We start from the raw sequence: 18,794 nt of genomic DNA on the forward strand, positions 1-18,794 counted from the left end.
AAGCTGCATTTTTCTGTTGTTCTATGAAACATGGGAAAACTAGAATAAGTGCACTTCAACGTGCCATTAGTCTTCAATATGCTGTATTTCATATTCACTTTCCATCTTATTCTATCAGTTGCTGAAATTCATCCACACCAAGGATACAGCACAGCAGTGGTTAATTTATTGTGTTTCCTTTCACGTTCATTAGGGACAAGTATTTTTGTTTCTTTTTTACATATAAAACTAAAAGGGAGTATAAGAAAACAACTTGTGGTTATCATAGCTGGAATTTGACAGTGGCATAGAGGTTAACACCTCTTTTTCAAAAGAAAAGACATAATCACAGACACTTATGATGTTTACAAAGTTGTCTTATGATGTTTTAGCATCAGAAGTGAAGCCCAGCAGGTCAGCATCCTGAAACCAATCCATATTTTTGATTCAGGACAAAAATTAGAGAAGACAGATGCGATATATAAATACCTCTACTTGCTTTTTCCTTTGATTCCTGTTCAAATTCATATGAGTCTGAACTTTTTTATGAAGGACATTCAAAAGACAAATTCAGTGATTGGGAGTGTTAGTATTTTGATGAAAGACATGATTTAATTTGATCCAACCGTGCTATAGACACACATATCTCTGCTATATTCAGAGGGCGGATTGCTAATTATGTAGGGTGCATGGAGTTCTTATTGCCTTAGTTCGGGATGAACTTGGAGCAAGAATTCAAACGCTGAGTGGTCTGGTGGTAAGAGAATGGAACTGAGATCCATTGGGAGATCTCCCAATTTGAGACTGGGAAATCTCACATTTACTTCCAGTTCTGATGGAATAATATTACCTCTGATGCTGTAAAATGTAGATCGTGATACATGACTCATTGGTAAAGGATTTTTAACTCCAGAGATCAAAGTTATACAAGCTGAATATTGTTAAGTGTGATGGCATAATACAAAACACCAGAATACAGAGATACAGGGATTACTTGAGCACGTTTTGAGAAATGGACACAAGTGAACTCTGTTGTTCTCCTCTACTTCAGCAAATGGCGATAAAAATCAAATGGTCTTCTACATCACCTCAATATCCTCATTTGGGTTGTTGATTTGCAGTTCTATTTTGCTCTCATGTTCTTTTTGCAGTCTGCTTACATTTCCAGCTTTGAAACCTTCTACTTATTTTAATAAGGAAACTATGATGTCATTAATTTGGATAGAATTCAGTGACCTCTGTAGTGCTTAAAGCCAAAGTATATAATGGTTTGAAACTAATATCACAAATGAGGAACTGTAAATACATATAAGATGGTTACCAAGATCTCTTGTATAATAAAAATATATTAATCAAAAGAATTATACCTTACTATCTGCTCAATAACTACCTTATAAAAGATCTAGTTTGCTTAAAAGTGCATAACAGCATACAGCGTAACTGATAGGCAAAAGCCTTTTTCAGTGAGCTCCTGAAAAAAAATTTTTTTTCTATTACATTGCTCAGACTGTGTAAAGTAACCCTAAAATTTGCCTTAACTACAGACAGAATCAGGATCCTATTGTACAAGCTGAGGACCATTTTACTCATCTGATTTATGTATGAAGAAAGCCTCTCTGACTTCTTAAGTTCTACTGATGTGAGGGGGGTGATCCAAGATCTGTGCTTACATATTTTGGTGAAAGAAACATAAATGTTATTCTGAAATGATTCATGAAGTTAATACCACTGCAATGTAACAAAAAAAAAAAAAATCAGGGAACTAAAAATGCAGAGATATACGAAAAATTTACCAAAAGGATAACATTTGAAAAAGGAATGACTTTCAAGGAATAAACCAGTTAAATGAACATCTGTGCTAAGACAAGAGTAGTGTTCCAGCAGATTTCTACAGACCCAGGAAGGTTATTAGAGAAAGAAGAGAGACTTTTGCAAAAGAAGCAGAATGGGAAGCAAGTGCAGTTAGTTTTACAAAATTTGTTCTAATAGTATGTTAGTGTAATTCAAGCAGGATCTGGTTCTCATCTAACAGTAGCATAGATCAGTGACTTCAAAGATTCAGAACATATAACAGAATTTGAATCAAGGAAACAATCTCAAAAACTTTCATGTACTGGGTTGTATATGTTGAGTTGCACCCTTAACGAACATCCTATTTTTCACACTGGTGAACGTGAGTGCTCAGATTCAGGAGGTGGAAAAGTGAGCCTAATCCTCCCAGCACTACTCTGGGAATCCATAGTGGCAAATTTTTCCTTTTCTATCCATTTATTCTCTGATAAAAGGGTGCTTGCTTACTGAGGCAGCCTGCTATCTATGTAAACTAAAAACCAGAAAAAAGCTGGCAAACTCACTTATATTTTTTGATGCGCTCAATCCAAAAATGTTTGTTTTGTACATAGGGGGCAAATCCAGCTTCTCCCCCATAGTACAAACCTATACTTTTGTAAGAGAAATATGGTAGGAGAAACCCAAAGGTCTGTAGTAATGGTGAAAAACATTTGTAGAAATAAAGTAAAATGGCAATGAAGGACTTTGTGCAGGATGAGAAATGATCAGAAAAGGAGAAAATGTTAATTGAAAGACTTTTTTAAAATTATTTTTCTATACGGAAATTAGCTCAGATTTTATCACAGTGTCACTTTTAATTACTATTTTTTACCTAGGCAATACACTGAAAAATCTTTATAACAATTAATTACTTACTTTCTGGATACCTGTATCCTCAGTAATGTACCTGAGCCTCAGGTAACAGATCTCTCTCAACTGTTTTACAGTCATACCATGCCTATTAAGGAGATCGTGTATTTCCAAGCAATCACCTTAGAAGCTTCACTATAAGAAAACAATGTGCAAGAAGACTCGGTAAGATTAGTGCGCACAAGCAATGCCATGCATTAGGTATGCAGCCCAGGAAACCGAACTTGCATGTAAAGTATAAGACAAACTGTAACAACAAAGCAAATCCATTCTTCATTCCCAGGGCTTATACATTCACCACTATCAAGCACAGTAGGTTTAATCAGTAACCATGTATGCCTTAGGTCTGGAAACTCCACTGGTGTGACCTAAGGTCTATGCTAAATGGCAGTGTACAAGTATGACTGCATATGAGGTTAAATTATTGATAACACTTGTTTTTCATCCCTGTGGATTTCTATCCAAACTTTTTTCCAATTACAAGTAAGGATTCTTTTAACACACCAATCATAAAATTGTTTTTAAGACTTCAGGACACTAAATACCCCAGTAAATACAAATGAATTCAAATGTAAAATCTATTACCTACCCTTCTGCCCTCCGCGCACTGCTGGAGCTCAGGTTTGGCTAGCACAGCATACTGGCAGCCGTGTGGCTGCCATGTGATTTCCCTCCAGTCACAGGTCCTGTTGTCAGAGCAGCTGAGGCAAGGGACAATCCATTGCCCTGGAAAACAGTAAAGTGGTGTCAGCATCTCCTTTGTATTTCTGTGAGTAGCTTTATTATGGAGGAAGTGAGATATTTTCAAGTATTTTGTTGTCGGGGTTTTCCATACTTTTAATTCCCTTCCCCTCCCACTGAAGAGTCTGTTTCCTTCTTTTGTGTTAACCCTTTTCCATTTAGCAGGCAGGAGAGTTTTTTTTTTTTTTTTTCTGAGGGAATTGGGAATGCTTAGATTTGGTGGGTGTGTGTGCGTTCATTTATTGTTTCATTTTACCTTTCTTGTAGCAGTTCAACTTTCCTAAACAGAAGGGATGCAGTAAGGGGAAAGGGCTGGGGTGAGGGAGGAAGAATGGGATAAGAAAACATTTGCAGTTCAGAAGTATCTAAAGACAAGATTCATCTCATCTATCATCAAAAGGTTAGGTAGCTGATCAAAGCTAGACTTTGAGAGCCCCTTGATAGTAAAATGAAGCAAGACAGAGGATAACTTTCTCTCAGAAATTCTCATTTCTTTATATTGAGACAATCCAGCCAATTGGCCTGGACAACAGTAATACATTAAAGGCGGTGAAAGTTAGGTGAGATGAATAACCTGTATGGTTTATTAGAGCCTAATTCCTACTTTCAAAAATAATTTTGTAATTTAGGAGCATAACATGGGATTACCAAAAGTCAGTGGGTTTAGGCATCTGTTACATAAAGTTCAACGTAAGGTTGAAGATAAATGGTTTAGTTGTTCTTGTTTTCTAAAGTTGTTTAAGTCCAAAATCCTTCTGGAAGTCAGAGGGACTTAGCTTCTGAAGGAACACAGAAAACCTGGGAGTTGCTTTTATACTCAGGTCGACACCAGAAACACTTTTTCTAGCCCGTACAAGTGCACAGTGCTCACAAGAACTCCCAGTGTCTATGTAGGTATGCCAGTAAAATCTGCTTTGGCCTGTGATTAAAGGAGTTACACAAGGAAAAGGACACAGGTCACCAGATTCTTATATCAATGCTATTATGCCTTGCTAGCACAGTTCAGTTCTCATTGTAGCCCAGCCAGGAGAGCTCCACCAGCCAATGTCTGCAGTGTAGATTTAGCCTTCAAGTTTGTGATTGTCCTTGCTATCAGACAGCAGCTCATGCTGTATTTTGCTATGTTGACAACAAACAGCGGCCACAAGCAGAAAACAAGACTGGTGCTTATCAGCCTTTATCTGGCCGAGTGCTGAGTGGGAGGGTGAGTGAAGCAGCCCTCCTAGAGGCCTTGAAGAAGTCAGATGCTACCTTAGGAGCAAGAAAATTTTCAGGGAGGTAACCTGCAACTGAACTGAGGAAAAACAAATATGTTTTGGTAAATAGCAGTGTGAGTTGTCTTACCAGATAAAAGAGTCCTCTTAAATAAAACTATCAAGAATTAATTTGCACTGGAGCCCACTCATGCACCTAAGGGCAGAATATAGCCCATAGTGCTAACACCATGCAACTCCAACTGCTATTTAGCATATTCTATTCAGTGCAGAAAATACTCCCCTGCCATCCCATCAGCTATATTTGATGTTGGGCAACTAAGTGGGAGACTGGACTAAATAAAAGTCTAGACACTTAGGTGCTTGTCCTTAAGGACAACATTCCCCACTCCTCTCATCAGCTGAGGATCACTTTAAAGTTTCAAAATTCATTGGGACAGAAGAATAGCATGATTGTAACATGGTAATTTATTTGGAAGAAGAGAGACCTGAGCTTTGGTCCCTGGGTGAGGTTTGATATAGACTTTTTATCCAGGGATTAAAGTGCATCTTTATCAAAGGTGTAAAGTGAATAATCAGGTTTGGAGCAGAGAGCACTCTTCCAGCTGAATATCCTGATCACTGAGGCACCGAGGGCTAAATTAGGACAATTCTTCTTTCTGGCAGCCCTTTCCCCACCCCCATCATTGCATTGGGTGTTGTGAACCCCTTCCTCATGGAGGCCCTCCCCCTGGCTTCATGCAAGCCTGTGGTATCCTGGCCGCTGCTGGGAGCCAGGGATGCTTTGACACTGAAAGTTTTCTATTGCCTTCTGTGGATCTGGCCCTTAGTTCCCTCTGAGCTCCCTCCATGCCCCATTTGGAATATATAGCTATGTGCAATATGTGGTAATTTCCAGTTTCACAGCAGTCTTACGAACACACTGAAAACTGCAAGTGATAGGCATCATGTAAATACCTTTTACTGCCTTAAGCTTTCTGAGGAACAGAGTAGGGTCAGAATTGGGTTGGTAGGGTTGGTTTAGGCTTTGGATTCAGAGAATATCACTACCATAGAGATCTTCAAAAATGATCTGAAAGCTGTTTTGGGCAGTGGTTTATATTTAAAAATTATGTGAAAACAGGGCAGTTTTTTTCCTGACATAGCAATTTTTCTTTCAAAGAAAATACATAAAAAAGTTCTGGCAATGGCTGCAACATTTGAGATTCCTCATCATATGGAACTTTCTGAACATCTCATACATTTATGAGCTGCTCTGTTTTTAGGTAGTAAACTGGAAAAGCAGAACCATATAAAAGCAATATTGAGAAACTGAAACATCTGAACAATAAAAATGTAAACTTTGGCAACTGAAAGTGATAAGCCTATTGAAAAGCTTCTTTCAGACAGTTTGTGTGATTTGTGATCAATAGCATTCTAGGCATATTAAGGAAGAACTAGATCCATTCTTTGGCATATGCTTAAGATCAGTGGTAAATGCAAAAAAATGACAAGACAATGATGTACGAAGACAAATCCATGTTTATAGGAAGCACTGACATTTAACAGTAACAGAATAGTTTAAGTTGCTTTATTCAACAAAGATTTTAAAAATGCATAAGTTTATGTATTTTTAAACTAATTATTATAAACTTTCCCTATTGTAACTTCACAATAGTCAGTGCCTTCCTAACCTTCATAAATAAGATTTTTTTACAGATAAAATGAATCCTATATGTAAAATTGGAAGATAATGAACAGTGAAAAACTGCAAACAATCAATATTAGCTGGGAAATTAAATTTATTTTCTATTGCAATTACAAGTCTTTTTGGTAGTAGCAACCAATACAGCTTTCAGTGCACTTTCAGTTAGCCTGTGTTTTAGTGCCTAAAACAATACTGATTCTAACAGGCAAGGCAGAGCGCACCTAGAATTCATTGAAGGACAATAAGTAAGAGAGAGTTGCTGTCAGTTGAAGTTTAGCCCCAAATTAAAAAATTGCTAAAAATAAAGTTTCATGAAAGCTTAAAAATATAAAGATTTCCACAGGAAGAATGAAAGTAGATTGGATTCTTCAGCTTATAAAAGAGGCTTAATAGTTGCACACATCAACCATCTGCCTATTATATGAGATTAGACATTGCCAGTACTTGCATAAACTGCTCTCCTAAAATGGTATAAAAACAAATATGCATTAAAAAAAATTCATTGGGACTATTTATCTTGTATTTAAGTAGGCATATGACTGTTAGCCTCAAGGTAAAAAGTCTTAATCAATAAAGGCTGTACTCTTATTTTGATGGTGTTTTGTTTCTTCTGGGGAGTATTCTCAGTTTCTTTTACTTTTACTCAACCTGTCTAATTATCATAGCCACAAACACACACATTTTGCATGAAAGATCAAAATCAAAGCTTTTTTATAATGGCGAAGAATTATCCATATATACAGAAAAAAAATCTAATTGACAATTCTAATCTGAATATTTAACTTAAACTTATGCTGAAAATAGTTTGTTGCTTTATGACTAGTTTATTTTTATATTTGGCATCTGTTTGGCATCCTAAAACTTTTTAAAGATGTTTTCCTGGTGGCTGAAGTATAAAAATATTTTTATTTTGTTTCTTGCAGCATTTGTTAAAAAAAAGGTAACAATATTTTTTAAAGGATACCATTTTAATGGTAGGGAATAAAATGGCCTTAGGCCTGCAGAGACTTATGTCTAAACTTGTGTTTACTCACTGTAACCAAATTATAACTAAGGAGTCACTCCTTTAGTTAAGCATTGGCTTATGTCTCTGCTGGGCCTAAATCCAGAGCGCTTTGGAATGCAAAGAGAGAGATCATGCAGAATTATGTTATACTGGATACAGTTGTGGAAAGTGTGGACAACTGAATACAACCAAAACATGCATGTCACAGCAGAGAGGCAAAATGTTAGAAGTGAAGTTGTGATCTCTTAAACAGCAGATTTTTGCAATTATCTGCCTATCAAATTTCCATGGACTTCAATAGCCTGATTCAGTAGGAGGAATTTAGCACAACTGGGGGTTACCCTTGTATTTATCAACCATCTCTCTCTCTTTCTGTGAAGCCAACCACACTGTTAGCACTTGCTAACAATCTTATTGTTAATAACATAGCAACACTGACTAGATGGCTAATTATTCTGTGATAGCCTGGTTCAAAACCCATTGACTCAAAGATTTTTTTTCCTAAAGGAAAAAGGATTTTTGTCACTATAAAGGCTGTCATTATTTTGGTCCACGGTCCCAAGAAGATGGAAAGATAGAAATTCTTCCTGTTCAATATTCATATTTTGTATTTATTGAAGAAAAAAGAGAAAGAAATAGGTAAAACAGATGTGTATGGGTAAAATGCTAGGCTTCCTCCAAAAAATGTTGTCAGAGTGAATAGGACTGGAGGCAGTTAGCCCCTCCTTTGATTAGATCCTGAATTACTGTTTCCACACTATATCAAAGGACTAGAAATGAAGCATGAAATCCTGGTCATACTGAAGTGCAAGGCAGACTTCTAAGCTTTAGTATCAATTTCAGTGGAGCTAAGGTTTCATTTCTCTGCTGGCCTGCCTCAGTCTCTGCCTATGTATGCATTAATATAACAAACTTTTGCCAGCGTAGATAACAGTTATTGAAGGCAATCCTTTAAAGAGTTGCACTGTTTTGAAGGGCAATGAGTTTAATTTATTGCACTACTTTGCCAATAAGCCTTGCACTGTTTTGCTATGATAGTACCTTGGTATCCCTATACAGCTAAGCTGTTCCTTAGTTTAAGCACAACATATGACACTGAGTTACTTCTGTAGAATTTTGGGGTTCTCTTCTGGGACAAAATAGGAGATTGCTTGAATATTCTGAAAATCTGGCCAATTAAAAAAAAGAGATGCTGTTGCTGATTTAGTTGGGAATTTAAAAAGGTGTTAGGAAAATGCTCACTGTCAGGATTGAAATGTCATTCAGTTGTTACAAATTTGGAATGAATTTGCACAAAAAGTGATGCTTTCCACTTCCAGTATGAATTTGTGAACTACATATACAGCCGTTTGTTAATGCCAGCTACTGTAAATCCCAGTTCTAGGCACATTAGACGCTTCATCGCAATCTTCATTCTAGTAGAAGAAATGATTCTTCCCTTCCTTTTAGACCTGTCCTTTGAGTTTCCTGAATTTCTTTCTATTTTAAATATGAACACTATTCACAGTAAGGCTGTGAAAATATTTTATATTCAGCCTCACTTAGCTAGATGCAGTATTTGAAAGAATCATGTTATATATCGGGAGAAATGGACTGTCTGCCCCAGACAACTCCTCTGCCAATTTAGTTTAGACTTTCTACTCAGGAGCCTTATGTCTTGACTTAGTAGCATGGGCTGGGTTGTTGTTCTTTGTGGCTCATAAATTGCTGTGTGATGAAAATATGTTACCAGATACAACAGTGTCCCCTTCGTGTGTTCCCTTCATTTAACACTGAATAGCAGTAATATATGCCTCTATATTTCATATGGAATGATGCATTCAAGCAGTTCACTCACATTCCTTTTACTTTGTACTGATTATTCCAGGAGTTTGTGCAAATTTATTGCTGTGAGAAGCTATTCCTATCTGTAGTAAGTTAAAAAAATACATTTCTGTTACTAGACTATAGAAGACTATTGGTTTATCCATTTGTCTAATAAAGAATGGAATACCATTAATTGTTGTCTAATCCAGCAACAATTTAAGCCGTGCACAACATTACATACCTGAGTACTCCTGTGGATCAGTCATATTTGTCAAAGGAAATCTGCATAAATTTTCATGCAGTTGTGACCTAAAGATCAGTATGCATCTATCATTCTATTTTAATCTGTGTTCTCACAAACCAAAGAAATGTCTTGCTCATATTGGTTGTTGTGTAATTATTATTTTAACAACAGTCATTTCAACCACAATGTTTGATTTGTCCATCCTGATATTTAAACTTCAAGACATTGCTATCTGTAAAAACTCATATTTCACTGTTTGTTTCATTTGAAATTGTTAATTGTTTGTGTGTTTCATACATAGAATTAGAAATACAAAAATACAAGTGGATCAAAATGTCAAGCGTTCTTTTTCAAAAGTTATTTTTAAGTAGACACTCCCTTTCCAATTATAATAAAGTGCAGTTTTCCTTTAAAATAGTTTTGATGGAAAAATTTCAATGCACTTTGAAGGCTACATGACAATAACACAAGCAGTGCTACATCACTGATTAGGAACATGTTAAATTAAAAACTGTCATATTAATTAATCTGATTTAATAAATCTGTAACTGTTACAAGCAATCATTTACATTTATTGCACATAGGGTAGTGCATGTGCATTAAGCAGAGCAAACACATTTTTTGTAGTTTCATTTTGGTCAGGTGCATGAGTAATTTTCAGAGGGGGGAAGATTATGTACCAACCTTTTGTGTCTCCAGCTTCACAAGTCTTAAACACCGTCTGTGAAATTGCAGAGAGGTATTCATGAGACAGAGGCTGCAAGCCACAGGACTCCTCTGGACGAATAAGAGAACCACAGTCCTGAATTAAAATGAAATGAGTGAAAATGACAGCCCTGCACCCATGCCTTTGAAATCCTCTTCAAGGACACGTAAAGAGGAAATAATATTTTTGGGGTTGGTTCTGCAGTTCATTTATCCTTTGCTCTTCAATATATTTTTAATAAGAAATTTAAAATCCTTTTTCCATTCAAATACATGGTGATTTGTAATAAATTATCCAAATCCACAGTCAACACAGAAGATATTACATTTGCCAAAGATATAAGAAAATTTATTAAGGTAAATATATATAATATCCCTATAATGTCATGTTGCCTCTACTTATCATATAATCTCTTCTTATTCACACTTAGTAATTTTGTATGTGTTTCTAGAGCTGTATGGAACATATTTCTGTGATAAAATACTCCAAATTAGCTTCAGGAGATACAGGTACATAAAGAAAGAGAGATTGAGAAAAAGAGAAGGAAACAAGAAAAATTTCAAAGGAAAAATGTTTGAGCTAATACAGGGATTAGGAAAACTTATTCAGAGTACTGAAGGAAAGGATCAAATACAATCTAAATACAATATAATATTTATATAATATAAATATAATCTTATGACTGGGTCTTCACATAAGATATATTCCATAGTAAACTTCAGACACTACCATCACAGCAACATAAATAATGGTCATATTTATGCCAAAATATATACCATTTAATTAATTTTCTTTACAGAAAAGGATTTGACTTTTTTTCGATGTTCTAATTACAGAAGAGTTCACTAAAACCCACAATTAACATAAAAATATTTTGTCTATGGTTATGTTTGCATACAGGAATATGGATTGGTTGTTGAATCAATGGAGTTTATTAAAGAACTAGAGCCTGCTAATGGCATTTATATTTCATTAAGGAGCACAGCTTCCCACAATTTGATCATTTCTGCTATATTTTAAAGACATTAGATGAAATGTAAAATATAAAATGATTAATGCAAGGTGCCTAGAAATTGGAAGTAAAATTTTGGCATACTAATCATTTTAACATTAACTTTCCTAAAATTTGCAAGTGAAAATTGCTACTGGCTTTTATAAAATTTGAATATTATTCTTTCTGGAAGGCATTCTGAAGGTCAGATTCTGTGTGGTACCTCCAGGTCCCAGCAATTTCAAAGGAAATGTTCATGTAATTAGGTGATTCCTGATCACAGTAAGTCTTAGCACATGTGGGTTTTTACCCTTTAAGTAACGGAGTATATCATCTTTGTGCCTTACGGCTATAACATTCAAATATCCCCTGACTTGATATAAATTACATCACAGTATTTCTGACTTGGGGGAATTCTTTAGATAACTTTAGACATCTACCGTATATATGGCTCAAAGAGCTGCTCATTCTAGGTTTCCTCTATAATTTCTGCAGAGAAATAGGCATTCCTTGGACACATTTTTGATCTGTTTTAGATGTCTACTTTAGGATAAAATGAATCACATTCTGAAAGTGTCTTTCTCCACTGACTGTAAAAAGAGTCTAGAATGATTCAGAGGTTTATGTCTGCATTAGTTCAGACAAACCTCACCTCAAATTTCTTTGCAAAAATCTTCCTCCATACACTACTTCCTGACCTGGTGCTAATGTCAGCTGTTACTTCAGAAGACAGGAGCTTTCTAGGGTTACCATTAGTTTAAAGCATAGCATTCAACATCTCACATTTCCTTTTTTCACCCTCACTTCCATGCCAAGCTCAACATAACACAAGATCAACATAACACAATGGATTTTTTTCACTAAAATGGAAAAACTGTAAAAGGCACTTAAAAATAGCAAAGAAAATTTGATGACAAAGGAGGATGACAAAGGATGAAAATCGAACTATGGCAAATGGTGTTTAATGTGCTTGTATTTTCAAATACTGTATGAAAAAATGCAGATGAGGCCCTTTCTGCTTAAACTAAATAGTAGTCATGGTAGCTTTCAATAATTCAAAACTTGCTTTTTTTAAAAAAATTGCATGCTTACTACTTTTAATTGCATCCAAATAAACTATACAAATGGAAACATACTTTCAGAGTTTTTCATTTCAAGAAAGAGTATTCTTGAAACTGAAAGGAGGAATAAAAAGCAATTCCTCCAAAAAAACCCACCTAATCTTATTGGTCTTATCTTCACTTAAGTATGCCAATTTCTAGTCAGTTCTTTTTATTTTCTTAAGTGATATCATTAATTAGGCAACTGCTGTGTTTCAGTTGGAACAATGAGCAAATGATAATTATTCACTAATATTGTCAATGTGAAATTTGACAGTCAATAGGATTTGTGCCGTTGATATAGGGGGAGATATGAATCCATTCTGAAATTCAGTAAATACTGGTGTGTCTTGATTTTCTAATCAAAAAACAAGATGACATTTTTCTCATACTTAATCTAATCTCATTTAATTCCATGGTAAAAAAAAAGAGTCAAAAAATCCTCCCATTGACTTCAAAAAGTTTAGGTCATCTTTGTGCACAAAAACTCAGAGAAATGTTAGATATCTGTGGGCTCTTTTGTAGGATTGTCCTGTTCTCTGCCTCATTCCATAAGTAGAGAAAGCTGATACGACAAAATGAATGGCACAATTTCTTCTAGTGTCAAACTGTGATGTTGTCTTGGAGCCTCTGGGTCTGGACACACTGTACAGCTATTTGACAGTATTACTTAAACTAACATTAACATCAGAAAGCTCCTACCTTGCAATAAAACAATTTGCACAGGGCTTCACAAGAAAGTCCCAAATTCCTGAATAAGCTGTCATTGCTCTCAACAAAGTGTCATAAAATAACTTAACAGGGATTTTCTTGTTCATACCTCTGCACAGGGTATGTGTTTAAACAAATAAAAAAAAATTCTGCAATTCTAATTGCATTCCTTAGACAATATCACTAACAGCAGTTTTGCCTGATTAATTTATTACTCGTCACAATCGATTTGCAGTCCAGACTATGTCACCTATTCCCATTGACTTACACGTGTTTTCAAAGTATGCAGGCCATGAATATCAAAGGACGCTACCTGTGTTTAATTCATAATTGCCATCTAAAATTATACGGTCATGAGAGATTGTGAATACCTGAATGAGCCGTGTTTGTTTCATCTTTTGTGGGAGATCAATCTTTTATCATCATCGCTATATTTATTATAATGTACAAATGAAACCGTGGCAGTTGTAGATTAACTGCAGCTCCACTGTTGTACAGTTCTTTAAGGGCTTTACTAACTACTTGCAGATTTGTTAAGTTTTCTTCAGGTGCTGCAGCGACATGACATCCTTCTTGCCTTACCCAAAGATGAAACATCTTGTGATCTTAAGTATGTTTACAAATGATCATTCATAGCAAAGATGAGAGCCAGACATGTAAACTTAAATGATAGTTCTTCCTCTATGTCTGTTCTCCCTGCAAACCTTCATTTTTAGAAGGTAGACATAAAAAGATCCTTGAAATGTCTGGACTAAAATCAGAAGAAAAATTCCTATGCATTACATACTTCAGTGCAGTTAGAACTGACTGTTCATAAGCCTGATTTGTCATTTTAATAGTACTTTCTTTTATCTTTACAGAAGCTTTTTTGGACACTAGCAAATAAAACAGGAATAAAGCTTTCCTGGACAGCTTTCAGTCAACGTCAGTTGATACTTAGAGAGTGAACCTTTCTGAAGTCCATCTGCTGTGTGAAAAGAGAATTGTTTCTATTCAAATCACACTATAGTGTATTTGATTCTTCATAACGGGAATGAATTTTATTCTTTATAAAGAGATCACACAGTTTTTTGAGCATGCTACTCTACAGCTTTCACAAATTATTATTTTGGAGGTATCAATGCATGTTTTATTTCATTTACTTATAGACTAGGTGCCTGATTTAATAAGAATTTTGTTTAATTCAGCTTTCAACAACCATTCAGTACTTCCTCTCAATTATATACATAATACATATTTTCACTCACATGTGTATAAATATAAAAAAATTCTACCAGTCTTAACTCTTACAGATGTGCGTGCATTTGCATGCTTCTGTGCATGTGCGTGTGTGTGTGTGTGTGTGAGAGAGAGAGAGAGAATGAAATGAAAGCCTTATAAAGATGACCTACAGTCATGTAGTTAATATCATGGCATGAATACCATAGCTAAATGCTATTGTAGTTGCAACTGCACCTTAGATTTAAAGAACTATTTGCATTTCAGGCTTAGCTGTTACTGGATCTGTACTTGCTGTTGTACCTTTTTACCACCTTGGCCATAATGAAAGAATGATTACTCTCAAATCACAGTAATTATGTACAGATTAACCTCAAAAGCTTCCTCCAAACTGGAAGAAGATAGAAAAGGTGAGAAAGGAAGAAGTCTACGATTTTCCTGGGAAAAGTCATACAAAATTCTTCTGTATTCTTTTGAAGTGTCAGTGCTCCAGCAGAGTGGCAGTGCGCCACATGAAGAAAATGAAGTTACTTTTAACATCCACAGCTGTAAGCTGACTTTTAAAATAGGCAAGTAGGATTTTCAGAACTTTTCTGAAATAATCCAACTCTGTCCCCGCAAAGCTGTTTCTAAAACTATTGTTTTCGGTGGAAGCAGACTTTTGTCAACAAATTGAACGCTTAGGAAATTCCTACCCAGTATGTCTGTAGCTAGGACCTGCACTCAGCTTTCTCAGTAAGAGTCCTTTTTGCATTTGTGTTAAAACTCCTAGCGCTCAATGGGAATGGTGGGCTCAATGCTTTGAACAACAGATCATTTCTGCTGAGGTACTCATGTCAGAGAATGCACCCAACACAAAGTACTGAAAACAAATAAACAATCAGCATATCAGAACTTTTAAACTAAACAATAACAAAAATATGACTAAGCTCATGGGAATTCATTTTAGCCTTACGTACTAGCAACACATAGACAAAATCCTTCATGCTTTTAACATCCTAAACCCAAGCATATCTGGGAATTAGAGGATGAGAAAAATCTCATTCCGTAGTTCTTGGCAGAGATCTGGGGAGGCCTTTGCACCCATCCTGCTCCGAACCTGTGGTCCTTCAGCCAGTGTTGCCCATTGGCCAACGAGTTACACAGCCACTGAATGGCTTGAGAGCCAGCCTGTTTCCTGTGAGGCACCTCAGCCCTGCCTCGCTTTATGATGTTGCCACGGCTGCTTTAGTTCCTTTGACTCTGTTTACATTTTAGACACGACAGAACAAAGCTTCATGTGAAAGCGGTAATTTTGGAGGCTTTTCTGTAGGTCTTTGTAGGCTCACTGACTGCACTTTATTTGATCTGGTTTGATTTAAACTGAGCCTGCTCTATCATGTAGTCCTTTCATCTCTCTTTTTAGTCTGTCTTTTTCTACCACTTTACACATAACCAAAGCTAGATAAAAATGATTATAAATGATGCTGTGGAAGAAATTATAATAAAATTAATCAAAGAACGAGCTTATAAAATAGTGAAATTGTATCTTATTGCTAGGGAATAAATTGTGAGCAGATGGATTAGTTCCACTCTATCAACTTTATTAATATGGCAGTAACAAATGAAGGAACAGTTGGCAAATTGACTTCTATTCATCCGGCTCCCTCTGGCTAGTTGCTTTATTCAGTGATAGATGAACCTCCAAAGATTCAGAGGTTCGGGCTGGTTCAGATATACCCTAAATTAACTTGATTAAACTGAAACTCCTCAGTATGCAAAACATGCCTAGAAATCTCTGACAAAGAGAAGGGCAGTCTCCTTAGAAATTTCAGTTTACTGATGCTTTTGGTTAGGACACAATGATTATTATTATTCATCAAGCACTGTCTAAGATATAGATGAAGACATTGCTTACATCAAAAGACACACAAATCCATTAAACAGAGAGTGGAGGATTAATGGGGTGAACTGATGGAGTACCATGCCCCAGCGTTGCAGCTATATTTTGAAGGAAAGAAATTGCAACCAGTGTTTCGCAAGGAATGTAATATGTCCCATCTGTAAAAATGGAACAATATTTCCCCAGTGACCCCAAAGACATTGTTAGGAAAAACACATTAAAAGACTCGTGCTCAGTTCCACAGGGATCTGACAGGAGCCATAAAAACACTTTAGAAAAAGAGTCAGGGAACTCACAGGGTTGGAACATGCCGTGCCAGACATGAGTAGGAGACTGGGAAGGATATGAAAAGCTGACATACTGGCTATGTTGTCAAGGCATGGTGGAGACATCAGAGACTTGAAATGTGGACAAAGAGCAGCTATCAGTCTATATTGCTTTCAAGCTGTTATTAGCGCTATTCACATTGCTGTTGTGACTGTTATTGTGTCTCAGCAATACAAGTCTATCACGTATTGTGGGAGGTTTTCTTTCTCAGTCACAAATTTTCATCTAGAAAATGTATGGGAATGATGTCACATGTGCAGTACTCTAATCAGTGATGAAAGAATGCCATATCTACACGATGGTATCTTCAGCATCTGCTAAAGAGCTTTTGAAGATTCCAGTAGGTGCCTATCTATAAACGCAACTGTCTCAAAGCACTTGCAGATGACACAGACAAATACATTTGATCGTGACACTAGAGCAGATGAGTAGTGGCTTCCTCTGCGCTGAGAATGCTAACCTCAGAGAAGTTAAGAAAGCTATTTCATTTTGATGATTGAGCACAACTTACCAACAGAAAATATTGCAAGTTTCATATCATTATTGTAATATCTTTTCATGATGTATGTGGAGAATATGAAAGGGTCCTTTCAATCTATGAAGGGTTTTGATTCAATTCCATTTCATACTGTATCTTATATTGTATACTTGATGTGAGTTAGACTTCATATCTACCTTCCTGCTCCCAGATAGTCAACTGTTCAAAGTTCTACATTTGTTAACATCACAACAAAAATATTCACATGAGAATTAACAAAACATAACTCCTAATCCAGTAGAAACTTGTAAATTATGACTCTCAACATCTCAGACATGCTGCAGAGGTAGTTGAAGACAGGTGAATACGAAATCCATTTTTCCTAAAAATAAAACACTGTAAACATAAGTTTTGGAATATATTTCAAACTGTACCCCCCTCAAAAAAAGATCTTTTTCATTTTTAAAAGCTAAAATTTGCATGTTTTTTCAACTAAGTTTGCATAGCAAGTATGCTTTTCTAATGCAACTAATGATATTTTTTCTAAGCAAAAACAGTCATGATTTCCAGCTTGTGTGCTTTATAAACTAAAAAGACAAAGCAAAAAAAAAAAGGAATGAAAAGAATTTAATGTTCCTTCCTCCCCCAAAATGAAGATAACACAGGAACAAGTAACAGCAGATTAAAAAAAAAGGGATTTTGCTATTTTAGGGTTTGGTGTTTTTTTATTCAAAAAAGTGAGACCAAGAGACTTTCAGAACTGCATCAGTTTTGGATTCCTACTTAGTCCTCCTCATTCCCCTCTACTACTTCTAGTTCCCCTTCCATATCTGAAAATGGAGAATATATTGAGAATACGATGTGCAGTATGCATGTGCACCAGTGCACCAGTGCACCAGTACAGTGCAAGAAGTAAATATCTCATAGGATAGCCATGGCAAATATTATGTACTTATGTTTCTTTCTGAACAAAGTGCAGAAGTGCTCCTGACTGTTTTCTCTGGTAAATAACTAAAAATGCATTGTATTAGCTGGGACATCCCACAACCTTTTCACTATTTTTAAGGAGCATTCTGCATATCCCCCCATGCTTGGGGTATATGGCATTCATAGTTAATACTGCAAAGGAATCTGTACTGTACATCTTCATATGTGGAAGAGGCTCCTGGGCTCCAGACCTGTCCCCTTGATTTTAAACTGAGACCCTTTTATCACAGGCATGATGAGCAGTAGAAGAACTCAGATTAGCCAGCTATCATTACATCCAGAATATATGAAAAGATATGGGAGAAAGAATGAATTTAAAAAATGCTCAATTCACAACTCTGCCTCTTATTTTCTATATAAACTTGGGCTGATGACTTGGAGCCCACATCTAAAACGTATCTTCTCAAAACCCTCGCTCACCTGCCACCAGTCTCTTGAGTGCCTTAGTCTCTTCCATTGGACATAAGCAAAACCACCAATATCCCAACAGAGCTGTGTTACTCAGCCCTTTAGCCCTAACAGAATTCAGATATTCCTTTATGCACTGTGCTTGATCTGATAGGTATTCTCAGGACATGCCACCTGGTGTGTGCCTTGCACAAAACATTAAATGATGTTTCCCCTTTTATAACACTGTAATAGGTAGAATAGTCCTCTGTGATATAGGAGACATAGTTTAAAGTCCCTCTTTTAACTTGGTTTGCAGCAGACTTCAATTCAAGCTCCCCATGCCTCTCTGGGCAGTCCTCTCTCTCAGCCTCTCCTGAGGAAGCCTTTGGGTTTGCTTTGTACATATAATTAAATACTGACTTGTAAAGAGCCTTGAACCTACTCCTCCCACAGGCTAGGTGTGTGTTAAGAATGCAGAGTGAAACTGGATGAAAGGCGAACCACCAGGCTCTGTGCTAATTGTTATGTGAGAAAGTACAGATTGAAGAAGGTACTTAACTCCCTAAGAGAGTACATTGCAATTCAAAGTGGAGGAAAGACTCTCATACCCCAAGACTGGATGCGTAA

At 36.2% G+C, this 18,794-nt stretch overlaps 1 protein-coding gene across 4 annotated transcripts in view; it reads right to left on the minus strand.

The window, feature by feature from the left end:
- The window catches only part of CPED1 (cadherin like and PC-esterase domain containing 1), a 151,194-nt gene that overhangs the window by 16,068 nt on the left and 116,332 nt on the right, over nt 1-18,794 (minus strand). For 3 of the 4 annotated variants that reach the window (XM_009687314.2, XM_009687316.2, XM_009687317.2), the window contains exons 18-19: nt 10,062-10,179; nt 3,269-3,405 (exon numbers count right to left, since the gene is read on the minus strand). In XM_009687314.2, coding sequence (XP_009685609.1) covers nt 3,269-3,405; nt 10,062-10,179 — 255 coding nt within the window. Of the gene's footprint in view, nt 1-2,735; nt 2,815-3,268; nt 3,406-10,061; nt 10,180-18,794 lie in introns of those variants that run through there. The other variant, XM_009687318.2, reaches the window with a different exon arrangement.

This window comes from Struthio camelus, chromosome 1 (genome assembly GCF_040807025.1).
Source record: "Struthio camelus isolate bStrCam1 chromosome 1, bStrCam1.hap1, whole genome shotgun sequence".
Classification (NCBI taxonomy): Eukaryota; Metazoa; Chordata; class Aves; order Struthioniformes; family Struthionidae; genus Struthio; species Struthio camelus.